The 20,425-nt window shown below is 40.4% G+C and overlaps 1 protein-coding gene across 8 annotated transcripts in view; it reads right to left on the bottom strand.

The window, feature by feature from the left end:
• Window positions 1-1,749: 1,749 nt before the first annotated feature.
• Window positions 1,750-20,425, bottom strand: part of KCTD20 (potassium channel tetramerization domain containing 20) — a 125,943-nt gene continuing 107,267 nt past the window's right edge. For 7 of the 8 annotated variants that reach the window (XM_060307748.2, XM_060307751.2, XM_060307749.2 and 4 more), the window contains 7 exons: window positions 15,237-15,442; window positions 12,378-12,651; window positions 9,886-9,988; window positions 9,407-9,527; window positions 8,137-8,334; window positions 6,648-6,758; window positions 1,750-5,312 (listed from right to left, as the gene is read on the bottom strand). In XM_060307748.2, the coding sequence (XP_060163731.1) occupies window positions 5,020-5,312; window positions 6,648-6,758; window positions 8,137-8,334; window positions 9,407-9,527; window positions 9,886-9,988; window positions 12,378-12,651; window positions 15,237-15,396 (1,260 nt within the window). In that variant the 5' untranslated portion in view covers window positions 15,397-15,442 and the 3' untranslated portion in view covers window positions 1,750-5,019. Of the gene's footprint in view, window positions 5,313-6,647; window positions 6,759-8,136; window positions 8,335-9,406; window positions 9,528-9,885; window positions 9,989-12,377; window positions 12,652-15,236; window positions 15,443-16,257; window positions 16,372-20,425 lie in introns of all 8 variants that reach the window. The other variant, XM_030870914.2, reaches the window with a different exon arrangement.

Below are 20,425 nucleotides of genomic sequence, written 5' to 3'. Positions count from 1 at the left end.
AAACGTGCTAGTACTAATTTTAATAATCACTCCTCTGTTCACTGGCGTCCTAACTGCCACATCCACTGGCTTCTCTTCAGCCCTCATCTACCTGACCACCCTGCTGCACTCACACTGTTGAGTTAAAACAAAAAACTCTCCTCCCACCTCTCTGACTTCCTTCTTGGTAGTTCCTCTGCCACTGCCCAAATGCTGGTGCTCCTCAGAGCAATGCCTTTGCCTTTTTTTCACTCGTGTGATCTCCCCCATACTGTGGCTTCAGCTGCCGTTTTTGTGGTGAGATCTGCAAAATGACCATCCTGCCTGGATCTCTCCCCAGAACTCTAGATCCCATGTAGCCGAGTGCCTATTAGAAATTGCCACCTGGAAGGCCTCTTACAGGTGCCAACTGTCCTTATGGAGCTCCTCTTGCCTCCACAGCCTTTTTTCTAGCTCATTCTACCTGCTGTCCAAGCCAGAAATTTCTTACATGATTCCCATCAGTAAACGTATATAATTCTGGGGCATGATTGTCCATCCTACCAGTGTCTTCATCATTCCTTGCTGAGTCCATTGTTGTGATCTCTTAGCTGACCTTTGTCCCTGGTCCTTCCCCTTTCAAGTCTGTCGTCCTCTCTGCTGCCAAAGAAACTCTTAAATTTCAAGTCTGATCATGTTATTCTCCTGCATAAAATCCTTCAGGCTCCTGAGAGCTTATATAATGAGACCAAACACCTTTGTCTGAGGTACAAGGGCCCTTCCTTACTCTGGCCTATCTCTGCATTACTATCCTCCCCCTGCCCCCACCATCCTCTTCCCTGATGACAATAAGCAACTAGTGCACTTTCGCATTTTTGCTTATACGGTTGCGTTGGTCTGGAATACTTCCTTTTGGATTCATGAATCCAAAACGACTAGTATTTGTCTTTCACAGTTTGGTTCATGTGTCATGTATAGAACCCTCCTGTGAACTCTCCTCTAATTTTCATAGTAAAAACTGGCTACTCCATCCTTATGCGCTTCCTGAGTGACCTGGACTATTTATGAATCTGTCTTTGTGCAATTATAAGAGCCCTCTGAAGGGAGGAACTGTGTCCTAGTCAGCATGTCCCTGTGACCAAGCAGCACTTGGCACTGAACATACTCAACGGGCCATGCCTTCAGAGCATGTCCTTAACCTCTGTGCTGACAAAGGCAGGCCTGCCAGGGAGGCCCTGGCTGGCTTCAGCACCCCTTCAAGTTGTCAGTGTCACCAGAAAGCTGCTCAGGCCAAGTGTGCTGAGGGGAGCTCAGGAGGCACCTGACTAGAAGAGGGCCGAATTAGCAGAGGATGAGCAAGATGCCCCAAAGCAGTGTTTCCCAGGGACCTGCCTGGACCCTGCCCTACCTTCTTAAGCTGCCTTTCATGCCTGCCATGCTTCTTCACTTGCTTGAAACCAAAAGTAGAACACAGAAGTTTGCGAGTCATCTTACCTTTCAAATTTACATTTGGTTTTGTGGGGTACTACTTGGTTGGATTTGAGGGTTCAAGGGGTCTTGAATGCAAGTTAACCAGAAACTCAAAAGAGAGCAGACCATTATGGCTCTGGAACCTGTGAATTATAAGAAATAGCAGGGTGGGAAAAGCACATACAGGCTCCAGGCCAGCCGCGCCCCCGCCGGCTGCTGTAGGAAAGAGCCTCTCCTGGGCAGTCCACGTGCTGCTACTCTCTGTCCCCTTTAACATCTTGAGTTCCAATATTATTTTCTGCTAAAAAACAACAACATGGACACAAATGATAACATTTTATTATAGAAAAAGCATCCCAAATATAGGATTTCGTAAACACTGGTAGGTGAACAAGTGCAACTTTAAATACAAAGTAAAGAGGCAAAACCTACAAGCATTTTGCCTTTGAGAGAAAATGTAATGTTCTCTTGCAGAGGTGATCCCACCCAGAGCACGGATGTGGCTCCATCTCCCATAAAGGTATCAGGTTTGCTTTCTGAACTATGCCCAGTTTAACCATTTCAAAATGATGGCAAGAAGTGGCATTGAATAAATCACTGATTCTTAACTTTCTATTGACTATTACTCGATAAAGGCTCCCATCACTCTTTGACATTAAAGCCTCTGCTCTGATTGTTTTTACTTAACAGAAGGACCTGCTGGAACACTATCCATCCTTTCTGGGCTTATGCCACAGTATTTTCATAGACCTGTATACCTTAGGTATCACACAGAATTTAGTTATTAATACTGGCTACTGCATATCATGCAATAAATCCAGCTACTTTCTAGCTTCCTTACCTTTTTTTTACTGTCATTCTTTTAATACCTTTTCTCCACTTTGGAGAAACCATTAAGTAATCTCATCAGACACATTTTAACACTGTCTCCTTGCCTGCTCCCAATTCCTTAATGGCAAATGTTTCCTAATCAACAATACATGATTTGATGCAGACACAAACTCAGATCCTAAACCTCAAATTCAGGTTTATCTTGGCCTGCTGAGATAGATACCTCTGAATAAGACAGTCTGGGTAAAAACATTTTCTTACGAAAATGTTTCTGTATAAACAGCCTGGCTTACTTATTTAGGCACTTAGGAAAAAACCACCAAACCTGAGTTTCACCTTTTTAATTAGAAATACCTGTTGCCCAGCTGGCCAGTAACTGACTCTGAAGGGAATGACTGCAACCCAGCTCTTGTTCCTGCGAGAACTGCGAGGTCCTGTCGCCACGGGATGTCCTGGCCCTGGGAACAGAGCTGCTGTGGCTGAAAGGAGCCACCTAATTACAGTGATGCTGCGCTCCAGGCTGGAAGGGCGTGGGGTACAGAAGAAATGTCCTCTCCGCCAGAGGGAACCTGTGGGCCCAGCTTTTCCCTCCGTCACCACCACCTGGCAACACTGGCAGATTTACCTCCACAGATCTCCAGCTCACTCGAACCCTAAGGGTTGGGGCTGAAAGCACGTTAACCCAATTTTGGGGGAAAAAAAGACCTGGTTTTTGAAAGCCGGAGGAAATTAATCATTTACGTAGAACAAAGTGTTAAGTACATGCCACACTTTCATACCTAGCTTTTTACCTAAGCAATGACTAATAAGTTTTAGAGTGTTAGCTGAGACATGTCTACCCTTAAATGTTATATTAAGCTATAAAACAGAAATTATACATACTTATTATAGTCTACACAAAAGTTAAATTTCCTTTGTGATAGCATGGAAGTCAACCACAAAGCGTAAAGGAAGCACCATTAAACAATTATCCTGGCTGGTCGTGGGTATGAATGTAGTACCAGTAAGGTCAAAGCCAAACCTGACCTCAAACAGCCAATTCTTTTCACAGGAATAAAACTACCCCTGGCTACAAAAATAACGTTAACCCTAAACATTAACCCTGGCCATCAGCCTTACAAATGGATGCCAATGATAATCAGAATAACTGTAGCTGGGGGATGGCTCGGTTTAACCCCTTACTACTGATTTTTCTGAATAAGGAACACAGCATTGATGTCCCCTGTGACACTGGCCCTGGTCACACACTCTTGTTCTTCAAGCCTGGAAAGAGTAGCTGTCAACACCCAATCTGACTTCACCTTTGGAGAATTCTGACTAGGGAGGTCATAAAATGGCATCAAGTAGTTTGCCCTATAGTATCTTGTGGAAATGGAATTTAAGAAAACCAGTCCTGTTCTTAGAGAACTTGAAGGAAACTATGTGTCTCTTTGTATATGCTCAGGGTAGGTGATTGGAAGGCCAACCTCTACCATAAAATGGGAAAGATCTCAAGACACATCTGACTCTAGAATCTAAATTTAGCTCTACTGTTAACAGCCATGGAGACATCAGGGGAGGTGGTTACAGTACCCAGAGGAGTGATCTGGGTTGTCACACACCATGTACTGTTAACCCAGAGCTGACAGATCAATCAAAATGACTAGGCCTAATTTCCCTTCAACTCATTCTTCCTTTGGAGATGACATTAGTATGGTTTTTTTACCCAGTGTGAGCAGCTGATAGGCTATTTCAAAAATTAAAATATCCTGATACCTAAAAATATTCCATAGTATGAAAAGAATATACAACGAAAATCCCTGCACTGAGACAAAGTCTAGGCAGGTGACGTTTTCCCACCCAGATTCACCCCCAGCCCTACCCACCGAGCTCTTACTAGTCTTTCTACTGAGAAACTGAGCACTTCTGAGAAATCATTGCCTTCATCTTGAAAGCCTTTTAAGCCATTTCTGAGGTCTCCTAGCCACACCTACAGCATGCTGGCCTAGGGTGAAGACCTATGGCTTCACACCAGATTCCAAGCCAGGATAATGAAAGTGTGAATTTCACTCCAAATGAATAATCAATTTGTTTAGGGTCAAAAACCTTGAAGCTAAAAAGGTTTCATAAACATTGTCATACATTATCCTTCCTGTCAAAGAATCTGTGAGGTTTTGGATTGTTCATTGCAATAATAATAAAAAAAAACTGAACTGAAGCTCCTAAGAATTTCCTTTGGACATTTTGAATGAGAGCCTATTTCTTCCCAGATGCAACCTGGGCACAGAGGCCACCAGGATGCTATCTCCACTAACCTCTAATGGGCATCCAATTAGTGCCTGCTTGTAGAAGACAGAGATTGTCTCCTTCTAAGTTTGGTCCCTTTGCTGCTAAGTAATTTGCCTAGTATAAAACCAAATAAACAAAAGCCAAGAACAGAGTGTAAAGGATGAGAACTGCTTTGCTGAATATGAGGCAACAGGAGTCTTGACCTCCTTTCCTGCTTTTGCAGTTATGCAAAGACTCAGTGAACAGCACCAGACCCAAAATTTTCAAGTTACCAGGGCTGCTGCAAAGCTGGTAGCTTAATTACCAGTGAGTCCTTTTTAATCTCCTGCCGGAGGCACAGACTTACTGAAAAGGACACACATTAATTATGGTAGAAAAGGAAAGGAGGGGGGAGAAGCATGTCTCCTACTTAGTGTGAGACAAACCATGGGGAGGATTGGCTATGGGCATCCCAGTCAGAGAAAAGGCCGGCAGAGGGGCCCACAGCTGCCCCTAATCCTGAAAGTCGTTAGAAGCCATCTGAGAAAGTGGGGCGTTTAGCCGGTCAAGTTCATCCACTTGAGGTGGGTGGTGCATTAATATCTCTTGGTCCTCCAAGACATCTTCTCCAGCAGCTACCAGGTTAGTGAGGGATTTGCTTCGAACACACTGGAAATCCACATGGCGACTCTTTCCTTCTTCTTTTTCCCATGACATCTGGATAAAGGGGCGCTGCACGTAATTATAGATCACTTCAGACCGGCCACCAGGTCTCCTCTTAATTTTTTCTTTACAGGTAGGATAACCTGAAATGGGAAAAAAGCCATCATGACCCCAGCAAATTGCTCACTCTGGTTTCCATACTTCCTTCTTCCTAACCACATGAATTTCCTCCCAAATCCCAAGACTATGTGAAAACTACAGGGAAGTGACCACGTTCTCTGAGGCCCAGCCACCTACATGCTTGCTTCTCTCCTGCTCAGGTTAGTAGGTCTTGTCCTTAGAAGGGAAGTAACAAAAATTTTATCCCTTCTAATGGAAGGGGGAGAAGCCTCCTACTAATTTCAGAAGTCTTTATTTTACTGGCTTCAATACTATAGAACAAAAATCCTACTGGGGCATGGTTACTCTAGTCCTCTAATTCTATTGCTTAGAGGGCAACCTGTATGAGAAGTAGTTAAGGAAATGCAAAATGTTTAAGCCTAAAGAAAAAACTGGGATGCTGCCTAAAATATCTGAAAGTCAGTTACAGGGATATGGGAGAAATCTTATGCAGAGTATATTATCTTCACAGGCTAGAACTAGAAGGACGACAGAAGAGGGAGGAGGTTATCTATTATATATGTGGAAGAATATTCTCGTGGTAGGACAGTTTGATGGGCTGCTGTGGGAAATGGAGTGATCCCTGTCACTCTGTCCCTGTGGTTTCCAAAGAGACAAAGGAGGACACAGTAGAAAGAGGTTTAATACATGATCTCAAAAATCTCTTCCAACGTTAAGTTCCAACTTAAGCTGGATACGACAGGTTCTGTGAGCAATATTAAGACAGCTAGAGTAGCAAAACACAAGAGTCAAAGACCCATGGAGGGGAGACCAGAATGGCTTCAGCACTCTCCGGGAATCAGTCTCCAATACCCTTCCACGGAGACCACAGGCTGGGAGCCATTGCTCAAATCATTTAAAGCAGTTTTGTCAATATATCCAGACACTCCCCAAAGGTGGTAGTGGAATAAAATGAGTCTCCAAGTTATAGTTTTCAGAAGGACCCTTCCAGATCGCAGAAAGATCCTCATCAAGATTGTTGGCTAAATGGCTGGCCCTCCCACTTGGTGAGCCCACGAGCTCTGCTACATTTACCCGCCCAGTGCCTAGTCCTCACTGCTCTTTATCCTGAGACAGTAAACTGGAACTTATTCCTACAGCTGCTTTAAAGCATTTTCAACTGGAAATAAAATGACAAGGAAATGTAAGGGCAAACTAAAACAAAAATAGGAATCTTCAAACTTGGGTAGGAATGTAGTTTCCATGTGTGTCTATTCTCTAGGCCCTTGGAACCCAGGTTTTAAGGACAAAAGCTGTGGCCACAGATCCAACCTACTCCATGAGCCATGCAAGCTGAATATTGATTGGGATGTTCTTACCTTCAATTCCAATGCGAATGTTTTTCAGGCCCCGTTCCTTTAACACTGTTTTAGCGACATCCCGATTCTCAATATATTTGAAAAATCTATAGAGCTTAGAGCTATAAAGAACTGGGGGGAAAAAAATCTGGGGTTAGTCATGGAGTGAACATCTCTGTAAGAGGAAGGAGATGAGCTAACATATTCAGACTAATGACCTGAGCCCTGATGCCAAAAAATCCATATGGATCACAGATTAAATGTTAAATAATAAATCAACCTTAAGAAAGAAACCATACAAGAAATTTTTATAGTCTCAGGGTAGGAAAGACCTTTCTGGATATGACATAAAACCTAGAAGTCATAAAAGAAAAACTGATACACTTGATTACATAAAAAAAAATCTCTGCTTATCCAAAAACACCAAACAAAACTAAGAAGACAACCAACTGGGAAAAATATTTGCAACTCATATTACAAAGGGCTAATTTCCTTGTCTATAAAGACAGTGGTCACAAATAGATTTTACAAATCATTAAGGAAAAGACTAACAATCCAATTTTGTAATGGGCAAAAGGCATGATTACAGTTAACAGAAAAGGAAATGAAAATGACTCTTAAAAAGATGTTCAGTCTCATTCATGAAGTGAGAAATGCAAATTAAAACTCAAGTGAGATGCTGTTTTTCACGTATCAGAGTGGCAAGGATAAAAGTTCAGTGAAACTCTGTCTTGGTGAGCATATGGGAAACAAACCCATCATATATTGTCTTGTGAGTATAAACTGGCTCAACCTTTATGAAAGAGAATTTGGCAAATTTTATCAAAATCATAAAAGCACAAAGCTTTTGATACAGAAATTTCATTTCTAGGAATATTATTCTGTAGAGATACACATGTGTGAAAGACTTTGTTTAAAAAGATATTCACTGCAGCATTATTTATAATTTAGAGCTTAAATGGTCATCAAAAGGGCTGGTTAAATCAATTATAGCACAATCATGCAATGGAATACTATTCAGCCATAAAAAAGATTGTGGAAGCTTTTAATGTAAGACATGATATAGAACAGTCTCTACAATATGGTATCATTTAGGAAAAGAACATGCAATTGCTTGTGTATGTGCACTGAATAAATCTGAAAGAATATAAAAGAAACTGAGGAGGAAAACTGGGTAGATGAGGTGGGGTGGGAGTAAGACTTTTCCTTTTGTATTTTCTGAATTTTGAATTACTACCAATTCAAAAGGATTTAAAGGAAACAAATGGAGAGAAGAATGACACCACCACTTAATGTGCTGCCGCAGTACTGACACAGTACCAGACACCAGCGGTAGGCATGGGAAGTATAACGATGTTCCCTGTGCTCCCCAGCAGGAAAGACCCTCATCCAGGTGAGTGTGCTCATCACCAGCTCAACAGCGACAGTCACACTGGTTCTAGGATTTAGCTGCCACTCTGGGCAGCACATTTCTTGCTGGAAACAGGTACATCATGCAAGGGGCTCCTACTTTGGGAATACTCCTCCCCCATGGGTGGGGGGTGGTCTTCGTCCCAGTCCACAGAATCCTCGTCCGTCAGCACGACGATGTGGCATTCTCGCTCCCCTTTCTTGGCACAGCCCACCATGATGGGCAGGATCAGCTCTTCGAGGTAGTGATCAAACTGCTTGTGAGCGCCGTCGTTAGACAGTTCATGCAGTAAAGCACCTGGGAGACAAAAGGCAAGTGAACATCCTCTCTGCTCAAATGCAGGTAATTACTGGAGTGAAAAGACTATGAGGTAACAGCTGTTATCATTGATAAGGTCCAGAGAAGTGGCCCATTTAAAGGCAGGGTATGTCTCCTACTCCAAGGCTATTATGTTAGATACTTTTCACATTCTACCAATCTCCTCCTGTTTAATAAACCCTGAGCATTCTGATCAACTGTGGTTTTCTTGACATGCAATGTCAGAACATAAACATTAATTCTACAAGAGACAACCATCATTTGGGGATGACTCTTTATAGTACCTCTTCTGAAGATGCTCTGGACCGCAACTTCATAGAGTACCACAGAAGAGGAATGATACCAAGTTTGGCGACACCAAGGGACTTGCTCTAAGTGTGTACTAGACTCAGTAGAGACACCACACATCTAGAGAACTTCATGGAATATGCAGGGAAATGTACCATGAACTTCAAAGAATTTTAAAATCATTTCAGGAAGCCTAGGTAATGATAAGTGCATGGAGTTTATATTCAGACAATCAGTTCTAATCCCAGCTTTAATGTTTAGAGCTTTGAACAAGCTAATTTCTCCATCTTCTCATTTGGTAAGTGAGATTATCACCTATCTTTCACGGGTCAATTGTGAAACTTATGCAAGTTTACATATATAAAGCACTTAAACACTAAGTTAATAATAATGATAAACTGTAAGAAGAACCCAGCCGATTTATGTTGTGTGACTTTATTAGTGAACCTTCCCTCATATCTGAGGATCAGTATCCTTATTTGTTAAAGAGTTGGGACACCAAGGTCCCAAGAGGGGAAGCAATTAGCTTGGTGACTCACGGGGTCAAGCTAGACTTAGAACCCACTACATGTTCTCTTGTTTACTCCACTTCTCACAGAGCTTTGAAACAAGACAGGGAATGGTTAGTACCACGTCTCTGCCTCTACAGATGATTTTCAACCCACACTTGAAACGCTTTCTGTTTAGTAATAAAAAATGTCAATTCCAAGCACACTCAAAGTTCAGCTGCTCAAACGCAGCTGGCAGCTTCTCCTGCACTTACTCAGATCTTGACATCGGATAGTGTTGAAGTCAAAGTTAATGCAGAGATAATCGCACGTATCTCTAAGGTCTGGGATAGAGATGCCATCAGGACAATTGATGATACCAGTTTTGTAATAATCCTATAAATAAATTAGGAAGAAGAAATGTAGGCAAAGAACAACATGAAAAATTTCCTCTTCAACCCCCTACTCATTCCTGGTTCTATTAAAGTGATGGGTTACTAGAACTATCACCAAGTTGGTGATTCATTAGATAGCAAAGTGGCTCCTGGCCATCTTGACATGTTTAATCACAACTTGATACCTGACTGAGCTCACACAAGCAAGGACTTAAGAATTATAGAAACAGAAAATAAAGTGGGAAAGGCAATAACTAGAAATGAGAAACCCTAAAGTCAGAACACAGTCTGATGGAACTCTCAAGGCGTCTGACCATGCACGCCCCCAGGGAAGATGATGTAACAAGGCCACTACACACCAGCACCGTTCGAAATACAGTTGCACTGATTCCTTCGGCAATCTCATACTCGCCCTTCTCATTGGGCCGTGTGAAGTTGTACTCTCTTCCTGGTCCAAACATCCTGAAAAATACCCAGGCAACAATGTTACCCACTGCAGCAGGATTCTTCACAGATGAGACTTCTCCCTTCTTCACCTCATTCTGGAAGACTCTGTTCCACTCTTTCAGTGTAAGTTAAAAACACAGCACTAGGACTCAACCCCTATACGACACACTCAAGTCTTAGGAAACTCCCTTCAGATAGGAAAAGAGGGCAGCAATTGCTTTCAGTGTTTGAGTGCAAGAGGAACAAAGCAGCAAGCCCTCACAGTCCACCGTAGCGAGCTTCTGCGACAGCAAAGAAAGTAGAACAGCACCTGCAGAGGTGGCCCTTGGAAAGTGTCTGGAGGGTGTGACAGTCGCCTCTCACGCCCTCCGCAGCGCCCAGGAACCTGCCCACGCACCGGCAGCTCAGGAAGACAGAGTCTCCTCCTTCTCACCCATCAGCATGTACCTATCCAGCACACCATCCTTGATATTTCTGAGTTATGCTTTTCAATATCTAATCTGATAGATGAATCTGTATTAGTAGGTGCAGATGTTACTGCTTTCCCTTTCCTGGTAGATTTTAATGGCGTAACTCTGGGGAAAATGCCGTTCTTCAATCCAAGGAGTAACTAATGACGGGAATTTCAGGTCAAGTAGAAAAGGAGGGTAGGTATTAGGATCATCAGCAATTTGACATATTTCAGAGAGGCAGGCCTGCTCTGGGCATGAATTCAGAGCTCATGAGGGCACAGGGAGGAAGTCTTGCTTTTATATTCATCTTTTCCCATCCTTCCTCTCTCTCTCAGATCCCCTCCAGTAAAACTGGCCCCATGACTTCTACTACTCCTGCTGCACATCTGTGTAGGAGCTGTGGAAGGAGAAGCCAGGACAGGCAGGTGCTGGTATCTTCAGCTGGCCCACTGGGGACTCACTGCCTTTTCCTTCCTTAACCTGTTGGGAAGCCCTGCTGTCCAACTGTTCGAAACTGTTATCCTCCACCCTGAACTGGCTGTTTTCCAAGGTCTGAAAAAGACTCACATGCTTTCCAAATCACTACACCATACATAAGAAATCCATTTAGATAAAAGTAGTCTTCAAAGGATGCTGACATTTTTCTGGAATGTTCCGGTTGAAATGTAGCTGAGACAGCTATGAATCAAAATAGTGAACATGCCATAAATATAATCCCCCCTTAGAGTCATTCATCCAGTAGTGGCACGGATCTGCATTAATCCACTCTCAGCTTCTTAGTTTGTCCCCCTTGTGACCAGTGGCCCACATCTGTAAGCTCACTGGCTAGGCTTATGAATACTCTACGTAGCCACAGGACAGAACAAACCTAAGAAACTCAGAATTCATGACCTCGGCTGACTCAGCTGATGAACCATGTAGATAAAGGGGTCTATTACCCAGAAAATGCTTGCTTTTCTTTTCTTGAGCGCTACTTTTGGAGGCAACCTACTTCAGACAGACAGCCTACCCTGAGGAATGCCTTTCTGGAAGGGCCTGGGGGGAAATGGTGGCGATACCAAGACTGAGGACATGAAGTCAAGTCTGATATAGGGCCAATTTAGAAAATGTTTTAATGTTCTATCTTAATTCAGATGTTTAAGAAATATATACGTTTGGCTCTGGTTAAAAATGGTTCATCATGAATTTGTATGTATATATTTAAGTACACACATATTTGAACAGCTAGATTCCACTTAGCCTAAAATTCAGCAAGTTAGTGTGGTCCATTCTGATTTCTAATTCAGTTCAAATTAGTCCAAAGTCAGAGTGAGGTTAGATCCACTTTCAAGTACTAGATGAAATCCTCAAAAGCCAAATGTTTGTGTGTGGATACACTCAAATTATTTTACTCTTACCCCAATCTGCTCTTCATGTTAAAGTCTACAGTTGGCCAGAAAGAGATCTCCTAACTCCCAGCCCAGGCTCTAAAAGTACTTCCTGGACAGCGCTCCTCGTCAGTAGACTCCTTCCATTCCTAAACTCTAACCCTAAAAAGCTGGAGGCAGGAGATGGTGAGGGGAGGGTAAGACTATAGTCTGAATGAAGCAACACAGAGGAAGGAACACGAAGAATAAAGAGAGCAATCATCAAACAAAACAGCCAGATACAAGGATCCAGTTTCAGAAAACTTGAATAGTAGTGGAGGCATTAGAAATTGACACCATTTGGACCTTTTGCACTCCCTTTTGTAGGGGGGCTTATTTCACTATACTGCCTTTGTAAATGAAAGTACCCACCCCCCAAAATCACCACCACATATAAGGTTTTTATGTCCTCTGTCTCGCAAAAGTATGAAGGTAGAAAAATAAGCAATGAAATGTTTTTATGCTCAAATCTAATGCAAGGCAAATAGCAAGTATTTCTATTCACAGAGGACAGAGTGAATGTGGAAGGAAATTATTATCAATTACCTTCCCAACATGGTATCCGGATGAACAGTGAAAATTTGTGGATTGACAACAAAACGTGTGCCATCTACGAGAAGTGTCACTTTCTCTGGTGCCTGAGAATGAACGTTACTGCCAAAGCCCACAGTGCTGTTTCCAAATCGTTCTGGAGCGATGAAGGGTTCATGGTTCCGTTTATTCCCACTTTGGAAGCAAGAGCCTTTGATGTCTTCAGGAAGTGGCATCATGTGAGGGAACTGAAGATTTGCTGGCTGAGAGGCAGAGTCAAGTGGAAGGTCTAAAAGATCATACAAACAAACCAAAATAACTTGACAGCAAAAAGCCCTGGGGAAAAATAAACCTTGTCCTCTTTAAAGAAAACAAGAACAAAAACCATTACACAAACAAAAAAACCCAAACTTTAAGTATCCTTACGCAAAAACTCTTGCCTAAAACACGTAAAGAAAAAACACAAACTAGAGACTCATACTGGATCCCCCTGAACTTTTTCTTCTGTGTGTGTGTGTGTGTGTGTGTGTGTGTGTGTGTGTGCACGCTGGGGAGGAGAGAATCAAGGCAGTAATGCCTACACTTTAAAATAGAACGATTAAACAATTTTAAAGTAAACTACACACATGGTTAAAAATAATTAAACACTAGAGAAGCATTTCTGTGGAAAACAAGCAATCCTCTGCCATACTGCTTAACCTTCCCTAGTCTTGTTTCACAGAGGCATCGCTTTTTTATTTCCGCTTTCACTTCTATCTCTAAATAACACTCATATTTCCTGTGTTTTATTTAAGGAACTTGATAACTCTGTTAGCCAAAACTATTTGTTTTCCACATTCTTAAAAAACATTTCTAAATGTTATTTTCCAGAAAGGATAGTGATAGTCTCTAATTGTCACTTTTCCTAGAAATTCACTGAAAAATGCATTTTCACTACACATAGGAGAATCCTAACATTACCAACACCGTTTTTTGAACAGGCAGGTCTTGCTCTCAACAGAAAAGTTCCAGTGCAGATGGTCTTGGATTAGAATTCATTCATGGAACCTGAGTTTTTGTCCTAGTATCACCAAAGAGCCATTTTCTTTAAGTAATTTATTTGATTTTTCTAAACCTGATTAATCATCTGTAAAATGAAAATAATGTTCACTCCACCTACCTCACAGGATTGGTTTGACTATCAACTGAAATAAAGTATGTGAGAGCACTTAAAAATGTATTAATACCACATCATGTAAACAGGCTCAAAACTAAATATATGAAATCTGGATGTATATAGAAGAGAATCAGGGGAAAGTATTTTCAAAAGGATTACCAGAAGATTCTTTTTTTTTAGTTGATGTTTGCTGCTTTTATTATATAGCTGTACTTTTTTTTTTAGAAGATTCTTTTAAATAGGGAGTTCTCCTGAAATATTAAAATGTTTTTTTTATTTAATGAAAAATTTCAAATATACCAAAGCAGAGTTAATACAATATGTATACATCACCTACATTTGGCTAGCTAACATTTTCCTACATTGGAAAGAAAGAAAATGTTATAGATACAACTTAATGTCTCACTCCCACCCTTCATGTATTTTAAGTTTGTATACAATAATTCATTGTTAGCTAGAGTACACTCAATTTTTTCCCCATTTGCTTCTAGAGAAAAGGAAACCAAAATCTAGACCAAAATCCTGTTTAGGGATCATATCCTAGAGCTTCTGATAAATTTTCAACTTACAAAGAGCTAAGTTTCCACACAATCCATGGGCAAGCTTGTAGCAAGAAACGCTTTAATCACCAAGACAGGCTTTCAACACTCGAAGTGCTATTCTTAAAAATGAAAGTAGGCACCTAACTTATTCAGCTCTTTAGAGCACTTGATTTTCCCCCAGCTATGACGCAATTAAATTGGGTTGATTCCTGAAGGATGCCTCAGATTCCACCCTGCTTAAATGGGTGAGTAGGAAAAGAGACTCATTGCATAAATTCTCCGTAATGGGGCACTCTAGGGTGGCAGTCACACTGCTTTTTTGTCCGTTGATATATATAAAATAACAGTGAACGGTGGCCAGAAAGACAGGTTTAAATCCCACCCAGTCCCCTACCTCCCGGCAGTGTGAACCTGAGCAAGTTATGCCTAAGCTTTTGAAGCTTCAGTTTCCTCATCTGTAACAGGAGGATTAATCTAAGCAGGGATCAGCAAACTTTCTGTGAAGGGCTAAAAAGTAAATATTTTGAGCTTTGTGGGTCACAGTCTCTGCCACTATAGAAGGAAAGCAGCCATATAGACAGTATGTAAACAAATGGGCATGATGGCTGTGTTTCAAAATTTTATTTACAAAAACAGGCAGTGGTTCAGATTTGACCACAGTTTGCCTCCCTTGATCTAAAAACAGTAAAGTTTCTAGCACAGTGAGTGTTCAATAAATGGTAATTGCTATTATTATTGTTGCTATTGTTTTCCATAAAAGTTAAAAAGAACCTGACAATTTACCAAGAGCCTTCACATCCATTAACTCAACAGTCTTCTAGCCTTGTGAGGTAAGAAGAATTATTAACAACCTTGTTTTCTAGATTAAGAAAGCAGGGCTCAGAAAGATTAAGGATCTCATCCATGGTTACAGCTGATAAGCAGCAGAGCTAGAATGTGAATCTGTCTTCTGACTCCAAGCCTGAGACTATTTTTCTTATACCATTACCAAGTTAGATGTACTAAACTGATTAAATAAGTGGAGGTTTTTTGTGATAGATTTATATAACTGTGGTATATAAGCGAAGCTAATTAACTGGATATTTTATTTATTAAGAACATTTATGCCTTCTGGGCAGAATAGGTGCTGAGGTGTCAGAAAGCCCTCCACATTAAGTCAAGATCTAATCATCGTACCATCATTCCTGGGACCTAGAGGATAAGTAAGATTTTGAAGACCAGAAGAAGCCGGGCTATTTGCTTCTCTTTCTTGGGCTGCAGCTGAGGCTTCATCCATCAGGCAGCTGGCCTCCTGCCACAGTAACCTGTCGCTCTCAGTGCCACGGTGAACATTCATCCTTGGACTGTGTATCCTGAACTGTCTGCTTGATCAGGGAGAAATCCTGGAAGACAGGAATATGCATGATTTAGAACTCTCTCCTAACTAGAGGACTGACAGACAGCTCTCTTTTTTTTTTTTTTTTTTTTTTTGCAGTACGCGGGCCCCTCACTGTTGTGGGCTCTCCCGTTGTGGAGCACAGGCTCCGGACACGCAGCCTCACTGGCCATGGCTCACGGGCCCAGCTGCTCCGCGGTATGTGGGATCTTCCCAGACCGGGGCACGAACCCGTGTCCCCTGCATCGGCAGGCGGACTCTCAACCACTGCGCCACCAGGGAAACCCACCACTGTTAAGTCTTAATTCCAAACATTTGCTGATAACAAACATGTTATTTCTGTAAACCAAACCTGTAGTTTTAGAACTAAAAACTGTACAGTTTTCTAATGGACCTTTTGTACTGACTAAAAGCACTTTTATCAGCTAGGTTTCTTTTTTTTAAATCTCTCAAAATTATAGAGAAGTTTCTGGTAGTCTCTTCAGATTATCAACAGTCAACATATACAGTCAGCATATATTTTCCAAACACCTACTGTGTGGAAGGCACATGGCACTTTGTGCCAGCACTGCGGGACACAATGAGCAACATTTTCAAGGGTTAGCCCTAAGCTCCGACTGGTTAGGTGGGGATATGTGAAAAAGATAAGCAAATTTATGTAATAAATACAGAATAAGTGATTCAAACCAGTGGTTCCAGATTCTCGGGCCTGTCTCTACAGTGGGGTCTGGGAATTTATAATTTTTAAAAAAGTCAACTTCTCAGGTAGCTCTCATGTGGCATTCAGGTTTTAAGATAAACATAAAAGTTAGAGAAAATCACCTCTAGATTGTATGGTTGGGAAAAGGAAGTCTTCATATGAGACAAAATCTGAGCTGGGCTCTGAAGTAAAGATAAGATTTTCTCCTCAACTTTTTATTTTGAAACTTTTCAAATCTACAGGAAAATGGAAAAAATCATTACAATCAGTAAAATCTTATATATCCGCCAGACTTACCAATGATTATCTGCCTCATTTGTGTGTGAGCCTGTGCTCTCCCACCACACACATTTTTCTGAATCACTTTAAAGTTACAGACATCACAACACTTCACCCAGTTACTTTAGCAAGCATATTCTGAGAACATTCTCTTAAAAAACACAACAGTACTGTTTTCACATCTAAGAAAATGAACAATTCCATAATACTAATATATAACCCATAATCAAATTTACACAACTGGCCTCCTATTTTCTTTCAGAACCTTTTTTTTTGGATCCATAATTCAATCAAGGCTCATTCCTTACATTTGGTTTTTCTCAGTTTTTTAATCTTGCATATTCTATACCACCACCACCCCCCGCAATTTGGGGGGGATTGTTTTGTTTTACATGAAATTGACTTTTTAAAAAAGCCTAGGTCCGAAAAGGAACCCTCCTACACTGTTGGTAGGAATGTAAATTAGTGCAGCTACTATGGAATGCAGTATGGAGGTTCCACGCTAAAAATAGAGCTACCATATGATCCACTCCTGGGCATATATTCAGAAAAGACAAAAACTCTAATTCAAAAAGATACATGCACCCAAATGTTTACAGCAGCACTATTTACAATACCCAAGACATGGAAACTACCCAAGGGCCCATCAACAGATGACTGGTAGATATCTACACACACACAATGGAATATTATTCAGCCATAAAAAAGAATGAAATATTGCCATTTGCAGCAACATGGTTAGACCTAAAGAGTATCATACTAAGTAAGCCAAAGACAAATATTATAATACCACTTATATGTGGAATTCGAAAAATAATACAAATGAACCTATATACAAAACAGAGACAGACTCACAGACATGGAAAACAAGGCTATCAAAGGGGAAAGGGGGGAGGATAAATTAGGAGTATGGGATTAACAGATACAAACTACTATACATAAAACAGATAAGCAACAAGGATTCACTATATAACACAGAACTATATTCAGTATCTTATAATAACTGTAATGGAAAATAATCTGAAAAAACATAACTGAATCACTTTGCTGTACACCTGAAACTAACACAATATTGTAAATAGACTATACTTCAATAAAAAAATAAAATAAAAATAAATTTTTAAAAAAATTTAAAGTCTAGGTCAGTTCTAACATCCATCTGATTGTTTCCACGTGATTAGATACAAATTTAATTTTCTTAAACAAGAATATGTACATGTATAGGTGACAGGTGAGTCTTCCAAATGCCATCACATCAGAGGCACATAATGCCAGGCTATCCCACTACAGGGGATAAGTTTGATCATGTGGCTAAAGTGGTGACTATAGGTCTATCCATTGTAAAGAGAGATCTAATACCCTATCTCCCAATAACTTTTCACCCAGTGGTTTTAGCATCTATTGATGATTCTTGCCTGAATCAATTATTACATTTGGGACTACAAAATGATGACTTTCTAATTTTATCATTCCTCCTACATTTATTGTCTAGCATTCTTCTGTTAAGTAGAACTATTTCTTCACTCTCCCTTTATCTTCCTTTTAAGTATTATTATGAACTCAAAGATCTGTTTTAATCTAATGTATTATAACAATCCATTACCATCATTTTTTTTCAAATTGTCCAATTTTTGGTTCAAATTGTCCCAGGTGGGACTTCCCTGGTGGCACAGTGGTTAAGACTCTTTGCTCCCAATGCAGGGGGCCTGGGTTCGATCCCTGGTCAGAGAACTAGATCCCACATGCATGCCGCAACTAACTCACATGACACAACTAAGGAGCCTGCGAGCCAAAACTAAGGAGCCCACATGCCACAACTAAGGAGCCCGCCTGCCACAACCAAATAGACCCAGCACAACCAAATAAAATAAATAGTCCCAGTTATGGCTAATATGGTTCCCTTCAAGCCTTCATCTGTGTCATTTAACCCCAATTCTACTGGCTGATAAGGCTACTTCCTGTACAAGATTTCTCTTTTTTTAATGAAAGTTCATAGCAGCTTTATTTTTTATTTGCATGAGAGGAATTTTATTTTATTTTATTCTATTCTACTTTATTTTGTACAAGATTTGTCTAAGCTCACCTTTTACCATCTCTGACCCAGACCTAGAATCAGCTATTCCTCCCTGGAGCCTTTGTTCCTTTTAGTGGACAAAAGCATTTATAAATCAGGATCTGAGCACTAGGTGTCTTCATAGCTATTGAGATGTCATTGTCTCCTGAAATGGTCTAGAAGCAAAGTTGGGGATTAAAAAAAAGAAAAAAAAAAGAGTTTATATTGATATTTTCAACTCAAATTCAATATTATGGTTTTTTTTACTTTATATTAGTACTATATCTTTTCTCTCACAATGAAAATCTTGGTTCATAAACTAGTTTTTAAATTATAACATTAATATTACTAACAATAAACCTACTGAGTTTAAGTCTTTTGGGGGTCAATTCTTTTTGTCCTTAAAGTATACCCCACTAGGGATGTAGTCAGTGTGCTACGTCAAGTTATTTTATTTTTATTTTTTCTCTGTATGTCCTGTAATTTAGGTTCATTTTTAAACACTCAATTATAGCTTATTTTTCATTATTTTTAAATTTAATTTTTGAATATGTAAAACATTTACATTCTTCAAAAGTTAAAGTGTTACAAAAAAGGAATGCTCAGAGAAGTGTCTCTCCCTTCCCCTTTCCCTCCAATATTTTCCTATCTATTCCCTACAGATAACTAGTTTTATTAATTTGTTTATCTTTCATGTTTCTATTTATAGAAATAAGCATAATGTGTGTATATACATATAAATTCTTAATTCTTCTTTTTCTTATACAAAAGATGGAATACCGTATCCAGTTCTGTACTTTGCTATTTGTACTTAACAATGTATCTCAAATTCACTCCATAGGAGTGATTAGAAGTCTTCCTCATTCTTTTTAATGGCTGTTTAATACTCCACTCTTAGATGTTAATAGGTAGAACTTTGATAGAGAAAAAAGGAAAGAGCATTTTAGACAGGGTGAATGGTGTATAATAAGCAGGAGAGTAAGCGTGAACAGGCTTTATACTATATGAAGGAGTGCAGGCTGTGGGGAGAGCAACCAGGTTAGAGTGAAGGGTGGGAGAAATCAGAATCACCATACCATACGACTTCAGGGAACCCCATGCACACCATCATTTAAGGAGCTGTACAACGCACGACTTAGATGGATGTATACAACAGCCCTAGAAGATAAGGTTGAAAACCAAGCTGGAGCTAGCTTATGGAGGCCTTGAGTTATAAAGTAAAATAGAGTTAGGACTTTGTCTTGTAGCCAAAGTTTTTACACAGAGAAGTGTCATGTTCAACATGTTGCTTTAAGATAAATACAACCACAGATGGACTAGAAGAGTAAGAGGTTATTGGAATTGTCTAGGCATGAAAGGATCTCTGTGGGTGGACAGCAAGAAGGGTAGTACCTAAGACACAGTCCTGCCTACTTTCAAAGAGCTTACAATCCTAGTTGTTGAGAATGTGAAACACAAGAGTTACAAAATACAGAAAAGTGATATTTCAGGATCAGAAGAGACCTTAGTGATTATTTTGTCCAGTGGTTCTCAAGTCTAGCTGATAATCAGAATCACCTAGCAGAACTTGTTAAAAACATTCTTTGGCCCTGTTCCTCAGAGATTCTGATTTAGTAGGTCTAGGGTGGATCTGAGAATGTGAATTTTTTTTTTTCATGTGGGATCTTAGTTTCCCGACCAGGGATCGAACCCATGCCCCTGCAGTGGAAGCACGGAGTCTTAACCAGTGGACTGCCAGGGAAGTCCCAAGAATGTGAATTTTTAACAAACTACTCAGCTGATCCTGTGGGCTAGCTATGTTTGGGAACAACTCATCTGGTATACCCTTTCATCTCATGAATGAGACTGAATCACAACAATATTCTTTTTAAAGAATATTCTAGGAGATTACAAACTTAGAGTAGGGAGGCCTTTTTAATCAAGACCAAAAAACCCAAAAGCTAAAAAAGAAGAGAAAG

The sequence above is a fragment of the Globicephala melas genome, chromosome 11 (assembly GCF_963455315.2).
Source record: "Globicephala melas chromosome 11, mGloMel1.2, whole genome shotgun sequence".
Taxonomy (NCBI): Eukaryota; Metazoa; Chordata; class Mammalia; order Artiodactyla; family Delphinidae; genus Globicephala; species Globicephala melas.
The sequence above is the reverse complement of the archived record's forward strand: the minus strand, read 5'-3'. Positions and strand labels throughout refer to the sequence as shown.